Source organism: Malaclemys terrapin, chromosome 2, assembly GCF_027887155.1.
Source record: "Malaclemys terrapin pileata isolate rMalTer1 chromosome 2, rMalTer1.hap1, whole genome shotgun sequence".
Lineage (NCBI taxonomy): Eukaryota > Metazoa > Chordata > Testudines > Emydidae > Malaclemys > Malaclemys terrapin.
Genome location: NC_071506.1, coordinates 72,836,743 through 72,855,226, shown reverse-complemented (window position 1 = coordinate 72,855,226; position 18,484 = coordinate 72,836,743). Strand labels below are relative to the sequence as shown.

Below are 18,484 nucleotides of genomic sequence, written 5' to 3'. Positions count from 1 at the left end.
GCTCCAGTGCTCAATTATCCTTGAAGTTTGAAAGTCTCCCCTAATATCCAATGTAAATCTCCCTTGCTGCAAACTAAGCTGATAACTTCTTGTCCTACTTATAACAAATGTGTACATATGTGAAGACTTATGCCCCCCCCCCCACCTTCTCTAGACTAAACATTATCCTCGGAGGGAATTCTACGCCTAAAAATTCTGTGCACAATATTTTTAAATTCTTCAAAATTTATATTATGTTGTTTTGACAAAATATAATCACATCATTTGCAGTATTTCTGGTGATTTATTTCAAAATACCTGTCAGCAAATGTGTAAGTAACAATACAGACCACAAAAAAGCTTACCCCAGAAGTAGAAAGTTAAAGAAACCCCTGTGACAGCCCAGTTGCTGTTTCTGTACCCCCTGCCCTTCCACACAACAAAGGAGCTCATTCTTTTCCATATGAACATTCCCGTGGCCACTCCCACTAAAATATCACACCCAAAAACTTTTTCTTTGAAAGAAATAAAGAAAGATTTGTAAACAAGGTTTTGGTTTTACATTTTAACCATTATTAGTTGGCAAAGGGCTACTGGAAAAAAGGCAAATAAATATAATAATATAGGTTATTATTTAATATTGGGGAAGAGGTCATGAACTATTCACACAATTTCCATTCCCAGAACCAAATGGGGGAGCATAAAAGGGCTTGCTGCTGCTAAGTAGGTGGAGCCCTCTCCATCAACGCAGAAAAATATGTTTTTTGAGCTCCATATTTGTTACAAAATACCCTTTAAACTCTAAAAACCATTGGGCTCCATTTTTACTTTGTGTAACTGTGGGACTAGGAGATATAGGTCAGAAGCATCACTCAGCTTTTTGAAGTTTTGCTGTAAAACATCTGTAAAACTCAGATTTATTTTACATACAGATATAAAAATCCCACACATTTAAGAAATTTGCACAGAAATGTCAGTAAGTCAGAAACCCAATTTAATGAGGAGCACTGAGAACAGAAAATAATTGATCCTCTGGTAAGAAGGGAACTGCACTGTAGTTTACCTACAACTTCGAAGTCATGGTTTGGCTTACTTAAGATTGTTTCATTAGCCATCTAAAAGGATGAGAGACAGGATGATTTATTCGTTCCATTTCACAATAAATCAGTTTCAACTCACCTAGTGACTTCTCATCTGTATGGGTCAAGGCCAGACTTTCCAAATACACAACCAATACTTCAAACACAAATTGCTCTACTAGAGAATTTTCTTCCCTATAAAATCATGAACAGAGCAAATATGCTAAGAAACATGAATAGGAGTAGCAATAGACACGTGAATATGAAACTCAAATATGAAATTTAGAAATAAGTTAAACAATATAGTGCCACATTTCAAATCAACAAAGAAATAGCCTGTGCTTCTTAACTCAAACTGCAAAAATATTTTAGACCATTATCAGCAAAAGAGAAAAATTATCTAGCCATCATTAAAAGTGGTACTTTAAAAAAACAAACAAACAAACAAAAAAAACACACTTAACTATTAACAACTTATTCTTATCTGGCTTTGGGATGGAAATTCACCACCTCAGCCTCACTGTTTTCCATGCCCCATAGAACCCAAATATTTAGGCTCTCTGTGAGTGAAGTGAATTTCACTCACAATATATAGTCTGAAGAGGTCCATTGATACAGCTTCTTTACATATTAATGGTCAGCATCAAGCAACATCAGTGTAAGTGGATAAAAACCTGGGTTCTCTTCTCAAAATGTCTCTCTCCTCTAGTATATTAACATTGTTTATTTTACTCTAGCTTAGCTACTGTTCAAGTTTTCGGCTCACCTAAATTCTCTATAGATATTGTTAAAAGCAAGCGCTGCTCCCAGCCTCTTCAAAGCATTAGGGTGAAGCGCAAGGCTGTACAGTCGCTTGAAGAGTGACTTGGTGTTCACTGGACTTTTCTCCTGTTGTTGCGGCGTTGTCTGCTTAATGGACCATTTCATAAATTCTCTAACACACTGACCACAGAAGTCTCTCAAAGAGCTGTCAACAGGATCCACTATCCCATCCTGAAATTAAGGGCAGACTGTTTCATTACAAGAAGTATAAGCTTCAAGGCTAGCATCGCTGTGGTTTTCTACTTCATACAAAAGTAGGTTTCTCCCTCCCCATTACAGGCCTACTTTCACTCTAATGCCCAGATGAAAGGAGTCAACACCTGCAATATGTGAGAGACAGAATAATGTAATGTATAAAGTGAAGAACTGGACAGAATAAATGTCTGGGGAAAAAACTCCAACAATATTCCAAGGTAGAGGGAAAAATCTATGCCACTTGTTAGACTCTGTCTTATATTAAGAGCAGCAAAAAGAGTCCTGTGGCACCTTATAGAGGACTCTTTGCTGCTTTTACAGATCCAGACCAACACGGCTACCCCTTTGATACCCTTATATTAAGGTTTATGTATTTATTAAGAAGTGCTCAGATACTAAGGTAACAGGCATCTGATAAGAACCTAGAAAAATTAGATTAGACAGTCAGAACAAGGTTTTAAACTTGGTGCTGTCAGAGGTTTGCTGTATGACTTTGGGCAAGTTAACTTCCAAGCCTCAGTCTTCCCATCTTTAAAAAGGGGACAATATTTATCAGAGCCATCTCGTAGGGGAGATGAGATCTATTCAATTAATGTTTGTGAAGGGATTTGAGAACCTCAGATATAAGTGCTAAATATCATGTATTATTCCAACGGACATAAATATAAGAAAAAGCATAAAGAAAAAATAATTCACAGTATAAATGGCTCAAAAAATAAATAAATAAAAGGTTTGTGCATGGGGGGACGGGGAGGAGAAAATTGGTGCATGTAAATAAGCTTTTAGATTAAAAGTAAAATTCCTTACTGAAGTCATCCAGACACAATACCCTTTGCCCAGTCTAAAAACTGACTTCCTGCATTAAGGCAGTACTTCACAGATCATCTACAAAGGGAAAGGAGGTTGGTCCCCTTTTTTGCCTTTATAGATTGTAAAGATATCTGGAATTTTGTTTGTTTGGGGCGAAAATAACTAAGATTTTTTTTCTGCTTGTAGTTTCTATTTGAAATTCAGAGTCTTGTCTACCCATTTCCCCCCTGGAAGTTTATGAACAACTGGAGAACGAGTACAATGACATCACAGTATTAATGAAGTGTATCTTACGAGCCTAATGGAAAAAGGATATTTAACCCGACTATTTCTGGTGGTATTTTTGTTTAATACCTATTTCAGCTGAATACCCAACAAATAGGAGAAAAAGTTCTTTTGGTTAACAATTCCATTCACCTGACCACTGTGATAACTTTTAATTGATCAGTATGGTGCAAAAAGTAATTAAACTTTTGCCTGAATAACAGCTGCAGAAAACTTTCACACAGTCTCTACAAAATGGTATTTTAGTACTTTCTTGTACACACTGATCACGAAAAGGATAGCTAGGATCTTTCCAAGATTCACAATATGCTTGCTAATTTTCAAGATACTTGACTTATTTAGAAATTGTCAAGTGCAAAAAAAAAGATGAAGGATTCACAGGAGTATAAAGCCCAACATAAAAGTAAGTACACCTCTACCCCAATAGAACGCTGTCCTCGGGAGCCAAAAAAATCTTACCGCGTTATAGGTGAAACCGCGTTATATCAAGCTTGCTATGATCTGCCGGAGCGTGCAGCCCTGCCCCCCCCCCCCCCCAGAGCACTGCTCTACTGTTATATCCGAATTCTTGTTATATCAGATTGCGTTATATCGGGGTAGAGGTGTAATAATTAATAAAGATGGCCTACGGAAGAAAGTAATAAATTGGATTTCTTTTTACATGAGAAGGTGGTCTGTAAAATGTGTATATTTGTTGTTAGAGTTCCTTTAGCAGATCATACTTTACTTTTTAAAAGACATCACACAAGAACAATAAATAAAACAATAACAATAATAATAAGAGAAAAAACAACTTCCTACCAGAATAGCTTCCAGCAATGCTACTGTGTCCTGACTTTCAAATTTTTTGTTGTTGGTGAACCAGTGAATCAATTCCATGACTAGAAGCTTATACAACTGCCTTGTTACCTGAAGAGATGAAAACCACCACCCACTAGGTTAAAATATATATTTATATTCTAGTTTGTTTTCATTTGACAATGAAAAAAAACAACATTTAAAAAAAAAAAGAGGAGTCTGTAAAGTGAATGAGTGAAAAGCCAATAACTTCATAATTATAGGTACACATATCCAACAGCAAGGATAAAAGCAGCATTTGACTTGGAATCATCTAGACTCTGTTTTCCCTTTTCAGGTCCTCAAAGCCAAGAGCTCACCAAGCTCATTCTCACTCACATAGTGACATCACACACCACAACCTTCTGGTTAACACTGGTGCATACAACCAGCCTTTGAAAGGAAGGCAGGTAGACAGAGCAGTTTATCTGGTTTTTAAACCAGACTCAGTTTTGGGGTTTTTTAGCATCTTTTTACCCTTACTATTTAACATGTTGTTGGATTTTAACACTCTTACTTGAATGTCAAATATTACCAAATATTGACATCTTGACAGAAAAGAGCATTTAAAGAACTTAAAATGTGCCAAATTCAACCTTGATGTAATTAATGTAGATCAATGTCTGCAAAGAGGGTTTTACTTCAATTGGTATAGTCATTTCCTACATATTTTTCAAAATGCAAAGTCTATTTGATCTCAAAATAGAGAAAACGTCACACAGACTGAGGACGCCATATGGGCTCCACGCATACTATCTTCAGACTTGCATAGCTGTAATTGGACACATCACCACTGACTTCAATGCAGCTGTACCCACATTTACACCAGCAATTGGTTAGACTTGATGTCTAATCTTTTTATTTTGGTGCACTGGAAGAGAAACTCAGCTGGTGGGTCTGAAGACATAATTCCTTTATAGGATGAAACATTTCAGAATCTGAAAAACCTTATATTTTCAGTTATTTTAATCTCTGTGTGACTCAGCTTCCCCATCTGTAAAAATGAGGATGATAATACCTTCCTACAAGGGATGTGAGGGTTAATATGCTTTGAGATCTTTGGCTGGAAGATGTTATAGAAGCATACAGAATTATATCACCATCGCCAGATATCAAATATCACAAATTGTGCCTCATGTATTTTTTCTTTGGAGCATGGCAGCTGTACATTAACTCTGTATTTGGAATGATTAATTCCCCTCTCCCAAAATTAACTTATTTTGCTATAGAAATCAAGAAGTCATACTTTGGAAAAAACTCTTAGAATAAATCAGAGAAGACTGTTCCTTTAATTATACTCCTGTGAATTAATCTGCATTGCAGTCCATCACTGGACTTTTCTAGGAGGTTTCTGTCTTCCACTTTGGAAGCCTGGGGAATAAGGATCTCAGTAAACAAAAGTATTTATTAAATAAATAAATAAAGCAAGCAGCATGTGCCATAATATTTTATATCATGTAATAAATGTATTCCAAAGTTTAGATGCTTTTAACTAAAGCTAAAAAGGAATTTTCTAAGATATAACAGTACAAAGTGTGAGCTTCAGTAGGAGGCACAAACAAATAAATGTATTTACCTGGTCTACATCGCAGGCAAGCCGAAGCAGTACAGGAAACATTCGTTTATACAGCTGATACATGGGTGGGGAACCTGGAGGTCCATCTGGCATTTGAGATGCTTTCCCCAACATGTACATAACTATGCTATGCAAGAGCTCACATGCTGCAACCTGCAATAAAGGTTTGATCAGCCTTTTTTGTTATGTACCAGTTACTTACACAAGCAAGGAATGGGGGCAGGGGAAATTACTGTCACTAATAAATGCTAATGAACTGGTTTTGATCCATACTGCATCCTCATACTAGCAAGAAATATTGCACTAAGTACTTCAATACTGTGCTCACAAAGTATTTCAGAGACTAATCCAGTTTTTAATAGCAAGTTATTGCCTCCCATTTCATTGTGCACAATTGGGGTTTTTGGGATGTTTTTGTAAAAGATACGTTATAAGAATTATTTTGGGGAAGTTCTACGGCCTTTGTGTTATACAGGAGGCCAGGCTAAAATTATCACAACAGTCCCTTCTGGCCTTGGAATTTATGACCTGGAGAAAACACATTACTGAAAACCATTCATAGCCATACATTGCTGGATTCCTACTGGCCTCGTCTTTCTTTGAAAAACATGATCCCAACCCATCAAAGAACTTAAGCATGTCCTTAATTACTTTCCTGCATTGGGGCCAAGAAAGAGGGAAAATACAAGCTTGCATGCTATGCCAGGGAAGGAGGCCAGATAACACAAAAGAAAGCCATCTTAAACCCTCATTTTCACGACAAGTTTAACCATGGAAGCACCTGGCTGTACAGTACAGTTCAAAGGATCTATGTTCTATAACTTCTTAGTTTGTAGCATGGAGAGCAACTCGATTATAGAGCTGCATCAACGATCCATGGTACAGTCTAGGATTTAGTCAAAAACAGAAGTGTCTTCACAAAGGAAGTAGATTTTTTACAAGCATTAGCTGAAAATTATTTAATAATGAAAACAAACACAAAAATGGCAATACTTTAGTCTGCCTGTCGCTAGCAGATAGAGCTAATTCAGTCACACGAGGCAAGAACAAATCCAGGTAGATGACTGGTTTCATGTCTGCAAAGGGTACAGCAAAGCTCAGGTGCTTCTCAGTGTCCCAAGACACAAATTTCTTCATCATCTCTTCTGTAGAAGCAGCTAGTATAATAGGAAGAAAGCAAAACAAAAATAATCTTTATGCTATGCAACTAACCAGATAATAAAATCAAACACAAGTCATAAAGAACTGAGATTTTCAGGCACTTTGATAGAGTTGTTTGACTAACCCCTCCAACTTCAAACAAGGGGTGCATCACAATACCTAGCTAATCAAGGTACTTGTCAGAATAATAGTGGTCTCACTTTCACAGAAAAACAGCTCCACTGTCACTTGGAGAAAGAGTAATTGCTGTCAACTTTTCACAAGACAGCATTACTATCCAACTCCAACAGAGGTAATTTCAGAGTAGTTTATAAATTTGGAACATATTGGAGCATGCTTGTTCAGAACACTTCTCTCAAAAGTCCAATATGGATTTTTTTGGTCTGCTACTGTTACAAGCAACACTTAGAGGTGGGATTCTACAAATGGATCCAGACAGGCAGACCGTTGGAAATCCACAGAAACTCACTAAATTTCAAACAGACTCAGTGCGAGTATAGAGTCTAAACATGTGGACCCAGTTACAAGATATGACCCTAAAATGTCTACAACTAAAAGAGAAAATGATAGTTAACCTGGGGAGTGGAAGGGGTAAATGGGAGGTGGCAAAAACTGAGTCCGACTTCACTTTGTACAGTCAGTTTCACAGTTTTCCATGAATAGTCATCAAAAGGACCAATCCCATGTATAAAGTGAAGTATATGTGTAAGGCTTTGCATGATTGGGAGCTAAGTGACCTTTTTGGGTATGTCTCTAGATTTTAGTCAAGAGGAAAGGATGGAAGAGGATAATGTAAGGGCCAGATCAGACAAGAAACATTCACAGAAAAAAGAATCGGACACATCAGAAAAGGGCAGACAAATAAACAGTGACAAGTTTTTAAAGTGCTTGTACGCAAATGCTAGAAGTCTAAATGATAAGATGGGTGAACTAGAGTGCCTCGTGATGAAGGAGGATATTGATATAATAGGCATCACAGAAACCTGGTGGACTGAGGACAATCAATGGGACAAAGACGGTTACTCACCGTTGTAACTGTTGTTCTTCGAGATGTGTTGCTCATATCCATTCCATTAGGTGTGTGCGCGCCGCGTGCACGATCGTCGGAAGATTTTCTACCCTAGCAACACCGGCGGGTCGGCTGTGGAGCCCCCTAGAGTGGCGCCTTCATGGCGCTGAATATATACCCCAGCCGACCCGGCGCCCCCTCAGTTCCTTCTTGCCGGCTACTCCGACAGTGGGGACGGGGGGCGGGTTTGGAATGGATATGAGCAACACATCTCAAAGAACAACAGTTACAACGGTGAGTAACCGTCTTTTCTTCTTCGAGTGCTTGCTCATATCCATTCCATTAGGTGACTCCCAAGCCCAACTTAGGTGGTGGGGTCGGAGTGAGACATTGCTGTGTGCAAAACCGCTGATCCGAATGCAGCATCGTCCCTGGACTGCTGCACTAGTGCATAGTGAGCTGTAAACGTGTGGACTGATGACCAAACCGCCGCTCTACAAATGTCCTGGATCGGAACATGTGCCAGGAAAGCAGTCGAGGAAGCTTGGGCCCTCGTGGAGTGAGCGGTGAGGTGCGGTGCAGAGACACCTGCCAGGTCATAGCAAGTCCGGATGCAAGACGTAATCCAGGAGGATAGGCGTTGTGAGGAGACCGGTGAGCCTTTCATTCGGTCGGCCACTGCAACGAAGAGTTGCGTCGTCTTTCTAAAGTGCTTTGTGCGGTCAATATAGGAGGCCAGGGCCCTGCGTACGTCCAGGGAATGCAAACGTTGATCCTGGCGAGTAGCATGTGGTTTAGGGTGAAAAACCGGAAGAAATATGTCCTGGTTGATATGAAATGGAGAAACCACCTTAGGGAGAAAGGCAGGATGTGGACGAAGCTGCACTTTATCCTTATGGAAAACTGTATAAGGGGGCTCGGATGTAAGCGCCCTGAGTTCAGAAACGCGCCTTGCTGAGGTGATGGCTACGAGGAAGGCTGTCTTCCAGGATAGGTACAAAAGTGAACAGGTGGCTAGTGGTTCGAATGGAGGACCTGTGAGTTTGGAGAGAACCAGATTGAGGTCCCACGTCGGGACGGGATGACGCTGTTGTGGGTACGTCCGGTCTAAGCCCTTGAGGAATCTAACGACCATCGGGTTAGAGAATACCGAGGACGTGAGTTCCCCTGGGTGAAAGGCTGATATAGCGGCCAGGTGAACTCTAATTGAAGATATCGCCAACCCTTGCTGTTTTAGGGAGAGGAGATATTCCAATATGAGAGGAATAGGTGCCTGTAACGGGGACGTGGCTCGTTGTTCGCACCAACAGGAGAACCGCTTCCACTTGGCCAAATACGTGGCTCGTGTTGAGGGCTTCCTACTGCTCAGCAGAATCTGTCGGACAGAGTGCGAGCATTGCCGCTCTGCCTGGGTGAACCATGGAGCAGCCACGCTGTGAGGTGGAGTGATTGCAGGTCGGGGTGACGCAGCCGGCCGTGGTCCTGAGAGATGAGATCCGGACATAATGGAAGCGGGATCGGTGTCTGAACCGAGAGTTCCAACAGTGTGGTGTACCAATGTTGTCTCGGCCACGCTGGAGCGATCAGAATTACGTGTGCCTGGTCTCTGCGCAATTTGAGCAGTACCTTGTGGACCAGAGGAAACGGAGGAAAGGCATAAAACAGGTGGTCTTTCCAGGGAAGGAGAAATGCATCCGAGAGGGAGCCCGGAGCTCGACCTTGTAGGGAGCAGAACACGTGGCACTTCCTGTTGTCTCGCGATGCAAACAGGTCTATCTGGGGAAACCCCCACTTCTGGAAGATGGAATGTATGACGTCCGGACGGATAGACCACTCGTGCGTCTGGAAGGACCTGCTGAGTCGGTCCGCTAGAGTGTTCTGGACTCCAGGGAGGAACGATGCCGTGAGATGGATTGAGTGGGCGATGCAGAAGTCCCACAGGCGAATGGCCTCTTGGCATAGAACTGACGAACGTGCTCCTCCTTGCTTGTTGATGTAAAACATGGCCGTGGTGTTGTCGATGAGAACTAACACACAACGGCCACGTAGTTGATTGAGAAATGCCTGGCACGCCAGGCACACCGCCATCAGCTCCCGAACATTGATGTGCAGGGCTAACTGGGGTGCAGTCCACAGGCCCTGGGTATGGTGTTCGTTGAGATGGGCGCCCCAACCCAGAGATGAAGCGTCTGTGACCAGATGCCGAGAGGGTTGTGGGGCGTGAAATGGCATCCCCTCGCAGACCACATTGTGATCTAGCCACCAGGTGAGGGAGGTCAGGACCGAGTTCGGGACCGTGACCACCATGTTCAGGCTGTCCCGATGTGGACGGTATATTGATGACACCCAGGTCTGGAGTGGGCGAAGCCGAAGTCTGGCATGCCTGGTTACGTACGTGCAGGAAGCCATGTGACCCAGCAGGGTAAGGCACGACCTCACCGTGGTAGTTGGGAAAGCCTGTAGCCCTTGAATGAGGCTCGTGATGGTGCCAAAGCGGTTGTCTGGCAGGATGGCTTGTGCACGTCTGGAGTCTAGAACTGCGCCGATGAAATCTATTCTCTGGGTAGGTTCTAGAGTGGATTTGTCCTTGTTGAGTAGGATGCCCAACTCGTTGAATGTGTGCACTATTCTGTGGACGTGAGCTTGAACTTGCTCTTTGGTGCGACCGCGTACCAGCCAGTCGTCTAGGTACGGGAACACCTGTATCTCCTGCCGACGAAGGTACGCTGCCACGACAGCCATACATTTCGTGAACACTCTTGGGGCCGAGGATAGGCCGAAAGGAAGGACTGCAAATTGGTAGTGCACCGTGTTTACCACGAATCGCAGGAAGCGTCTGTGAGGTGGGTAAATTGAGATGTGAAAGTATGCGTCTTTCATGTCGAGGGCGGCGAACCAGTCTCCAGGATCGAGGGAAGGGATAATGGCCCCCAAAGAGACCATGCGGAACTTCAACTTTACTACGAATTTGTTGAGTCCGCGCAAGTCCAAGATGGGCCGCAGACCTCCTTTGGACTTGGGGATCAGGAAGTAACGGGAATAAAATCCCCTGCCCCTTAACTCTATCGGAACCTCCTCTATGGCCCCCATGGCCAGGAGCGTAGAAACCTCCTGTATAAGAAGTTGCTCGTGAGAAGGGTCCCTGAAGAGGGACGGGGAAGGGGGGTGGGAGGGGGGGATAGAAGAAAACTGGATAGCGTATCCCTTCTCCACCGTGCGGAGGACCCAGCGGTCCGAAGTTATAAGGGACCAAGCACGGTGGAAGTGGGAGAGGCAATCCCGGAAGGAGGGGGCTGGATCCTGGGGGATGACTGGGGCGCCGTCCTCGACCGCACCTTCAAAAGTTCTGCCTGGGGCCTGAAGGTGGTCTAGGTGGTCCTTGGTTTTGGCCGGGTTGAGGGCCGGTCCACCTTCTTCTACCACCTCGCCCTCGCCTCCGGGTCGAGTCCTGTCTCTGACGAGGCGGGGGGGGGAGGGGGTAGAAGCGCTGAGGCTGCGGCCTAAATGGTCTGCGCTGAGGGCCCACAACATGCATCCCCAGGGAGCGCATGATTGTTCTCGAGTCCTTGAGGCTCTGCAGGCGAGAGTCCGTCTTATCCGAGAACAATCCATGTCCCTCAAAGGGCAGATCCTGTAGGGTTTGCTGCAGCTCCGGGGGCAACCCCGAAACCTGAAGCCAGGAGATCCTCCGCATAGCGATACCCGAAGCCATGGTCCTCGCAGCCGAGTCCGCTATGTCCAAGGAGGCTTGCAAGGAGGTCCGAGCCACCTTCTTACCCTCCTCTACCATGGCTCCAAACTCCTCCCTGGACTCTTGGGGAATCAACTCCTTAAACTTCCCCATAGAGTTCCAGGAGTTGAAGTTGTAGCGGCTCAGGAGCGCCTGCTGGTTCGCCGCTCTAAGTTGCAGCCCTCCGGCTGAGTAAACCTTACGGCCAAACAAATCGAGCCGCTTAGCCTCCTTTGATTTAGGCGCTGCAGCCTGCTGACCGTGGCGCTCTCTTGCGTTCACTGATGCCACCACCAGTGAACACGGTTGGGGGTGGGTGTACAAGTACCCATAGTCCTTAGACGGGACAAAGTATTTCCTTTCCACCCCTCTCGCTGTGGGTGGGATAGAGGCAGGAGTTTGCCATATCGTATCCGCATTGGTTTGTATCGTGCGGATCAGGGGTAACGCCACCCTCGATGGGGCATCCGCTCCGAGGATGTTAACGATAGGGTCCTGCACTTCCACTATCTCCTCCGCCTGCAGGTCCATATTACGGGCCATCCTACGCAGGAGATCCTGGTGAGCCCGAAGATCTATCGGAGGGGGACCTGTACATGACGTGCCCGCCACTGCCTCATCCGGAGAGGAAGAGGAAGATGCCTCCGGTGGTACTGGATCCAATGAAGGGTCCTGATCCCCCTGCTCCTGGGCCGGAGCATCACCTGTACTTGGATCTATGGTGTCGGGTGGCGTGGACACGGAAGCCTCCATGCCCCCTGGCGGAGGCCGAGAGATGGTGGATTCCGGGACCCTTCTAACTGAGTGACCCGAGCGAGAGGTCGATGGTATTGGAGCCCCTTGCTCCTGGTGGTACGCCCACGGGGTCCAAAACGACCAGTGAGATGGGCCATGAGAGTGGTCCTCTGCCATCTCCTGCCAATGGCCCAAGTTCTGTTCCTCGGCTTGCCCTTGAGGGGGGTATGCCGATCTCGACAGGTCCTCCGAGGAGCGAGACACCGATCTTGATGGCATGGCGGTGCCGAGAGAGACGAGACGATTCCCGTGGGCTGCGGTGCCACACGGTGCCAGTCCGGAGATGATCTATCTCTGCGCGGTGCCGGCGAACGGTGCCTGGACCGCGATCGGTGCCGATGATCTCGTCGGTGTCGGGAGCCGGATCTGGACCTCGACGAGGACCTGGAGTATGCCCGGTGCTGGGAGCGGCCTCTCGACGTCGAGCGTCGACCGTAGCGGTGCCGAGAACTACGTCTCGACGTTGATCGGTGCCGACGATCATAGCGGTGCCGAGACGTAGAGCGGTGCCGCGACGAAGATCTTGGCCGCGAGTACGACCGGTGCCGAGGTGATATTCGGTGCCGGGACTGCGAGCGGCGTGGGGACCTGCTTCGGGACCTGGACCGGTGCCGAGGTTCCAGCCCTTGCGATGGAGGGCACATCAGGGCAGGTTTCCCCCTTGACTGGACCGGGCGAGTCAACGGTGCCGTCGGTGCCAGTGGTTGAGGCGGTGCCGGCTCTGTGAGAGCTATCAAGTCTCTCGCCGCCACGAAGGTCTCCGGAGTCGACGGGAGTTGTATTATCTCCGGTCTCGGTGGAGACGCTATCTGCACCGGACTCAACGGCCTCGGTGCCGGAGTCGACAGTGCTGGAGGCACCTGTTTCCGGTGCTCCACCGGCGGATTCGGCTCTACCCCCGGCACTGGGGGAGCCGGCGCCTTCAGCACGGAGGTCCCCGTCTTATGGGCTTTTTTATGCCCCGGGGATAATGACCGGCGTCGAGGTACTTGCTGCGGTGCCGACGAGGTCCGGTGCCGGGGAGGCTTGTCCGACACCACCCGCGCGGTCGGCATTGCCGGTGCTGCTGGGGCACTGCGCACCGAGGTGCTAGGTGCCGTGGCTTGGCTCGTAGAGGGAGTGTCCGGACTAAGTGCCGCCTCCATCAGGAGTTGCCGGAGCCGAAAGTCCCGCTCTTTCTTGGTCCTTGGTCTGAAGGCCTTACAGATCTTGCACTTATCTGTTTGGTGGGACTCTCCCAGGCACTTCAGACAGGAGTCGTGCGGGTCGCTCGTGGGCATAGGCTTAGCGCAGGAGGCGCACTGCTTGAAGCCGGGAGCTTTGGGCATGAGCCCGGGCCCGCGGCCGGGGGAGAAAGGGGGAGACGACCCCCTTAGTCCCCTGGACTACTATAACAACTATAACAACTTTAAAACTATTTAACTATTTAACTACAAACACTAGAACTATAACTATAACTACAACTGCGAATAACTAACTAAGCTAGGGAGAGTGGAGAACAGCTATGCCGCGCTCCACAGTTCCAACGACCGTCAGGGGCGGTAAGAAGGAACTGAGGGGGCGCCGGGTCGGCTGGGGTATATATTCAGCGCCATGAAGGCGCCACTCTAGGGGGCTCCACAGCCGACCCGCCGGTGTTGCTAGGGTAGAAAATCTTCCGACGATCGTGCACGCGGCGCGCACACACCTAATGGAATGGATATGAGCAAGCACTCGAAGAAGAACAATCATTCCGGGGTACAAAATATATCAGAAGGACAGAACAGGTCGTGCGGGGGGCGGGGGAGTTGCACTATATGTGAAAGAAAATGTAGAATCAAATGAAGTAAAAATCTTAAGTGAATCCACATGTTCCATAGAATCTCTATGGATAGACATTTCATGCTCTAATAAGAATATAACATTAGGGATCTATTATTGACCACCTGACCAGGACAGCGATAGTGACAATGAAATGCTAAGGGAAATTAGAGAGGCTACCAAAATTAAGAACTCAATAATAGTGGGGAATTTCAATTATCCCCATATTGACTGGGAACATGTCACCTCAGGATGAAATGCAGGGACAAAATTTCTTGATACTTTAAATGACTGCTTCTTGGAGCAGCTGGTATGGGAACCCACAAGGGGAGAGGCAACTCTCGATTTAGTCCTGAGTGGAGCACAGGAGCTGGCCCAAGAGGTAACTATAACAGGACCGCTTGGAAATAGTGACCATAATATAACAACATTTAACATCCCTGTGGTGGGAAGAACATCAACAGCCCAATGCTGCAGCATTTAATTTCAAAAAGGGGAACTATGCAAAAATGCGGGGGTTAGTTAAACAGAAATTAAAAGGTACAGTGACTGAAGTGCATGGACGCTTTTCAAAGACACCATAATAGAGGCCCAACTTAAATGTATACCCCAAATTAAGAAACACAGTAAAGAACTAAAAAAAGAGCCACCGTGGTTTAACAACCATGTAAAAGAAGCAGTGAGAGATAAAAAGGCATCTTTTAAAAAGTGGAAGTCAAATCCTAGTGAGGTAAATAGAAAGGAGCATAAACACTGCCAAATTAAGTGTAAAAATGTAATAAGAAAAGCCAAAGAGGAGTTTGAAGAACGGCTAGCCAAAAACTCCAAAGGTAATAACAAAATGTTTAAGTACATCAGAAGCAGGAGGCCTCCTAAACAACCAGTGGGGCCTCTGGATGATCGAGATACAAAAGGAGTGCTTAAAGATGATAAAGTCATTGCAGAGAAACTAAATGGATTCTTTGCTTCAGTCTTCACGGCTGAGGATGTTAGGGAGAGTCCCAAACCTGAGCCGGCTTTTGTAGGTGACAAATCTGAGGAATTGTCACAGATTGAAGTGTGACTAGAGGAGGTTTTGGAATTAATTGATAAACTTAACATTAACAAGTCACGGGACCAGATGGCATTCACCCAAGAGTTCTGAAAGAACTCAAACGTGAAGTTGCAGAACTATTAACTATGGTTTATAACCCTGTCCTTTAAATCTGCTTCTGTACCCAATGACTGGAAGATAGCTAATGTAACGCCAATATTTAAAAAGGGCTCTAGAGGTGATCCCGGCAATTACAGACCAGTAAGTCTAACGTCAGTACCGGGCAAATTAGTTGAAACAATAGTAAAGAATAAAATTGTCAGACACATAGAAGAACATAAATTGTTGGGCAAAAGTCAACATGGTTTCTCTAAAGGGAAATCATGTCTTACTAATCTAGTAGAGTTCTCTGAAGGGGTCAAACATGTGGACAAGGGGGAATCCAGCAGACATAGTGTACTTAGATTTCCAGAAAACCTCTGACAAGGTCCCTCACCAAAGGCTCGTATGTCAATTAAGTTGTCATGGGATAAAAGGGAAGGTCCTTTCATAGATTGAGAACTGGTTAAAAGACAGGGAACAAAGGGTAGGAATAAATGGTAAATTCTCAGAATGGAGAGGGGTAACTAGAGGTGTTCCCCAAGGGTCAGTCCTAGGACCAATCCTATTCAACTTATTCATAAATGATCTGGAGAAAGGAAAAAAGTGAGGTGGCAAAGTTTGCAGATGATACTAAACTGCTCAAGATAATTAAGACCAAAGTAGACTATGAAAAACTTCAAAAAAATCTCACAAAACTAAGTGATTGGGTGACAAAATGGCAAATGAAATTTAATGTGGATAAATGTAAAGTAATGCACATTGGAAAAAATAACCCCAACTATACATATAATATGAGGGGCTAATTTAGCTACAACAAGTCAGGAAAAAGATCTTGGAGTCATCGTGGATAGTTCGATGAAGACGTCCACACAGTGTGCAGCGGTGGTCAAAAAAGCAAACAGGATGTTAGAAATCATTAAAAAGGGGATAGAGAATAAGACTGAGAGTATCTTATTGCCCTTATATAAATCAATGGTACGCCCACATCTTGAATACTGCATACAGATGTGGTCTCCTCATCTCAAAAAAGGTATACTTGCATTAGAAAAGGTTCAAAAAAGGGCAACTAAAATGATTAGGGGTTTGGAACGGGTCCCATATAAGGAGAGATTAAAGAGGCCAGGACTTTTCAGCTTGGAAAAGAGGAGACTAAGGGGGGATATGATAGAGGTATATAAAATCATGAGTGATGTGGAGAAAGTAAATAAGGAAAAGTTATTTACTTGTTGCCATAATACAAGAACTAGGGGCCACCAAATGATATTAATCGGCAGCAGGTTTAAAACAAATAAAAGGAAGTTCTATTTCACACAGCACACAGTCAACTTGTGGAACTCCTTGCCTGAGGAGGTTGAGAAGGCTAGGACTATAACAGCGTTTAAAAGAGAACTGGATAAATTCATGGAGATTAAGTCTATTAATGGCTATTAGCCAGGATGGGTAAGGAATGGTGTCCCTAGCCTCTGTTTGTCAGAGGGTGGAGATGGATGGCAGGAGAGAGATCACTTGATCATTACCTGTTAGGTTCACTCCCTCTGGGGAACCTGGCATTGGCCACTGTCGGTAGACAGGATACTGGGCTAGATGGACCTTTGGTCTGACCCTGTACAGCCATTCTTATGTCTACACTGCAAGCTGAGAGGTGTAAGTCCCAGCTCAGATAGACATAAATGCACTAGCTCTGCTCAAGCTAATGTATTACAAATACCAACATGGCCATGGTGGCTCGAGCTAGCCACCAAATACAGCCCTGACTGAGGTCCTAGATACATACTCAGGTGGCTAGCCCAAGCCACCACCTGTACTGCCGCAATCACACTGCTATTTTTAGCATGCTAGTTTGAGCAGAGATCATTCATGTAGGTCTACTCAAGCTGGGAACTGCACCTCACTTATTGTTCCAGAGTAGATTTTACTTTGTTCTTGTGAACTGGAAAGCTTAACAAAATGGAACCAGCCTACTAAAATAGTTTTTATTTGGTAAGGTCACCTTATTTCATAAAAGGATAACATTTATGAACCTGCACTTAAAGTCAGTTGTAAATGAGAGAGAGCATAAAAGTGTTTAATATTTTTGGACACTCACCTGTAAGTAAATTTCGATTGATCTGCCCTCCCAAAGATCCAAGAAGCCGTACCACTCTAGTTCTTACAGCTTCCAAGGATAGATTATCTTCCTGGATAATTCAGGATATCATTAGAAAAGTGAAGACAGTGGGGCTACTCATGCGTGTGTGTAATTTTACAAATATAAGTGGATACAGGATTCAGGTTTTAATTATAAGTTTCTTATCCACAAAGTTAAAACCGTTTGGAGGGGAGGGGAATTCTTGACTCAGTAAGAGACACAGAGAAGCACTGTAAAACATTTTTATCTGGCTCCATATGCAGTTCCTCTCCCTATTAGATTTATTCTGAAGACATCAAAACAGTCACCATATTTTGCGACACTTCAGTGGCAATTTCTGCAGAAAGGGTAAAATAATTTTGTGACACGTGTGTCCCCATTCTGCACAGGAATATCACATGCCTACAGAATACATTGATGGGTGCAGAATTTCACAAAATCACAACACCTAAGGTAAATATTTCTTTTAAAATAGGGGCTTAAAGTTAGGCTCCTAAATCCATATTTAGGCATATGCTTGATTTTGAGAAATGCTGAGTACCCAACAGCCAACAATGACGTAAATTCATTTAATGTATAAACTAACTGGCTTTGTTCATAAACTACTGGATTTGACACAGTCTGCACAAATAGAAAGGCAAAGCGGATGAGGAAATATCTTTTATTGGACTAACTTCTGTTGGTGAGCGACCAGCTTTCAAGTGACACAGAGAATAATAAAACATATTACCTCATACACCTTGTCTCTCTAATACCCTGGGACTGACACAGTTACAACAGTGCATACACAACTAGGATTAGCTATTGTGTACATGCTTAAAACGGTCTCCTTCCAGGTAGTTTATACATTAAGTTACACAAATTAAATTACACATAAATTAAACTATGCCATTGTTTTCTAAAGTGAGAGAGAAATCCCTGGGTTGGATAAGTGATATGCCTGACTTTCATGAGTTTCAATTAAGTTTTGGATAGGATACAAAATAAATATCCATAAAGTACCATTCAGAACCACTGTAAAACCAGATTCTGATTTTAGTGTGGCTTGAGTACCAGTCAGAAAAATATCAGATACGTCTTATGAGCAAGGCGTCATGTACTCTGCAGCAAACTGGATGTAAATTATCAGCAGTCTGGTGGCTG

The 18,484-nt window shown here is 44.5% G+C and overlaps 1 protein-coding gene across 1 annotated transcript in view; it reads right to left on the bottom strand.

The window, feature by feature from the left end:
• Positions 1-18,484, bottom strand: part of PRKDC (protein kinase, DNA-activated, catalytic subunit) — a 161,204-nt gene that overhangs the window by 109,118 nt on the left and 33,602 nt on the right. Inside the window, exons 23-28 of the mRNA XM_054017878.1 lie at positions 17,300-17,390; positions 6,577-6,740; positions 5,584-5,736; positions 3,972-4,079; positions 1,825-2,051; positions 1,159-1,253 (exon numbers count right to left, since the gene is read on the bottom strand). Of these exons, the coding sequence (XP_053873853.1) occupies positions 1,159-1,253; positions 1,825-2,051; positions 3,972-4,079; positions 5,584-5,736; positions 6,577-6,740; positions 17,300-17,390 (838 nt within the window). The remainder of the gene's footprint in view (positions 1-1,158; positions 1,254-1,824; positions 2,052-3,971; positions 4,080-5,583; positions 5,737-6,576; positions 6,741-17,299; positions 17,391-18,484) is intronic.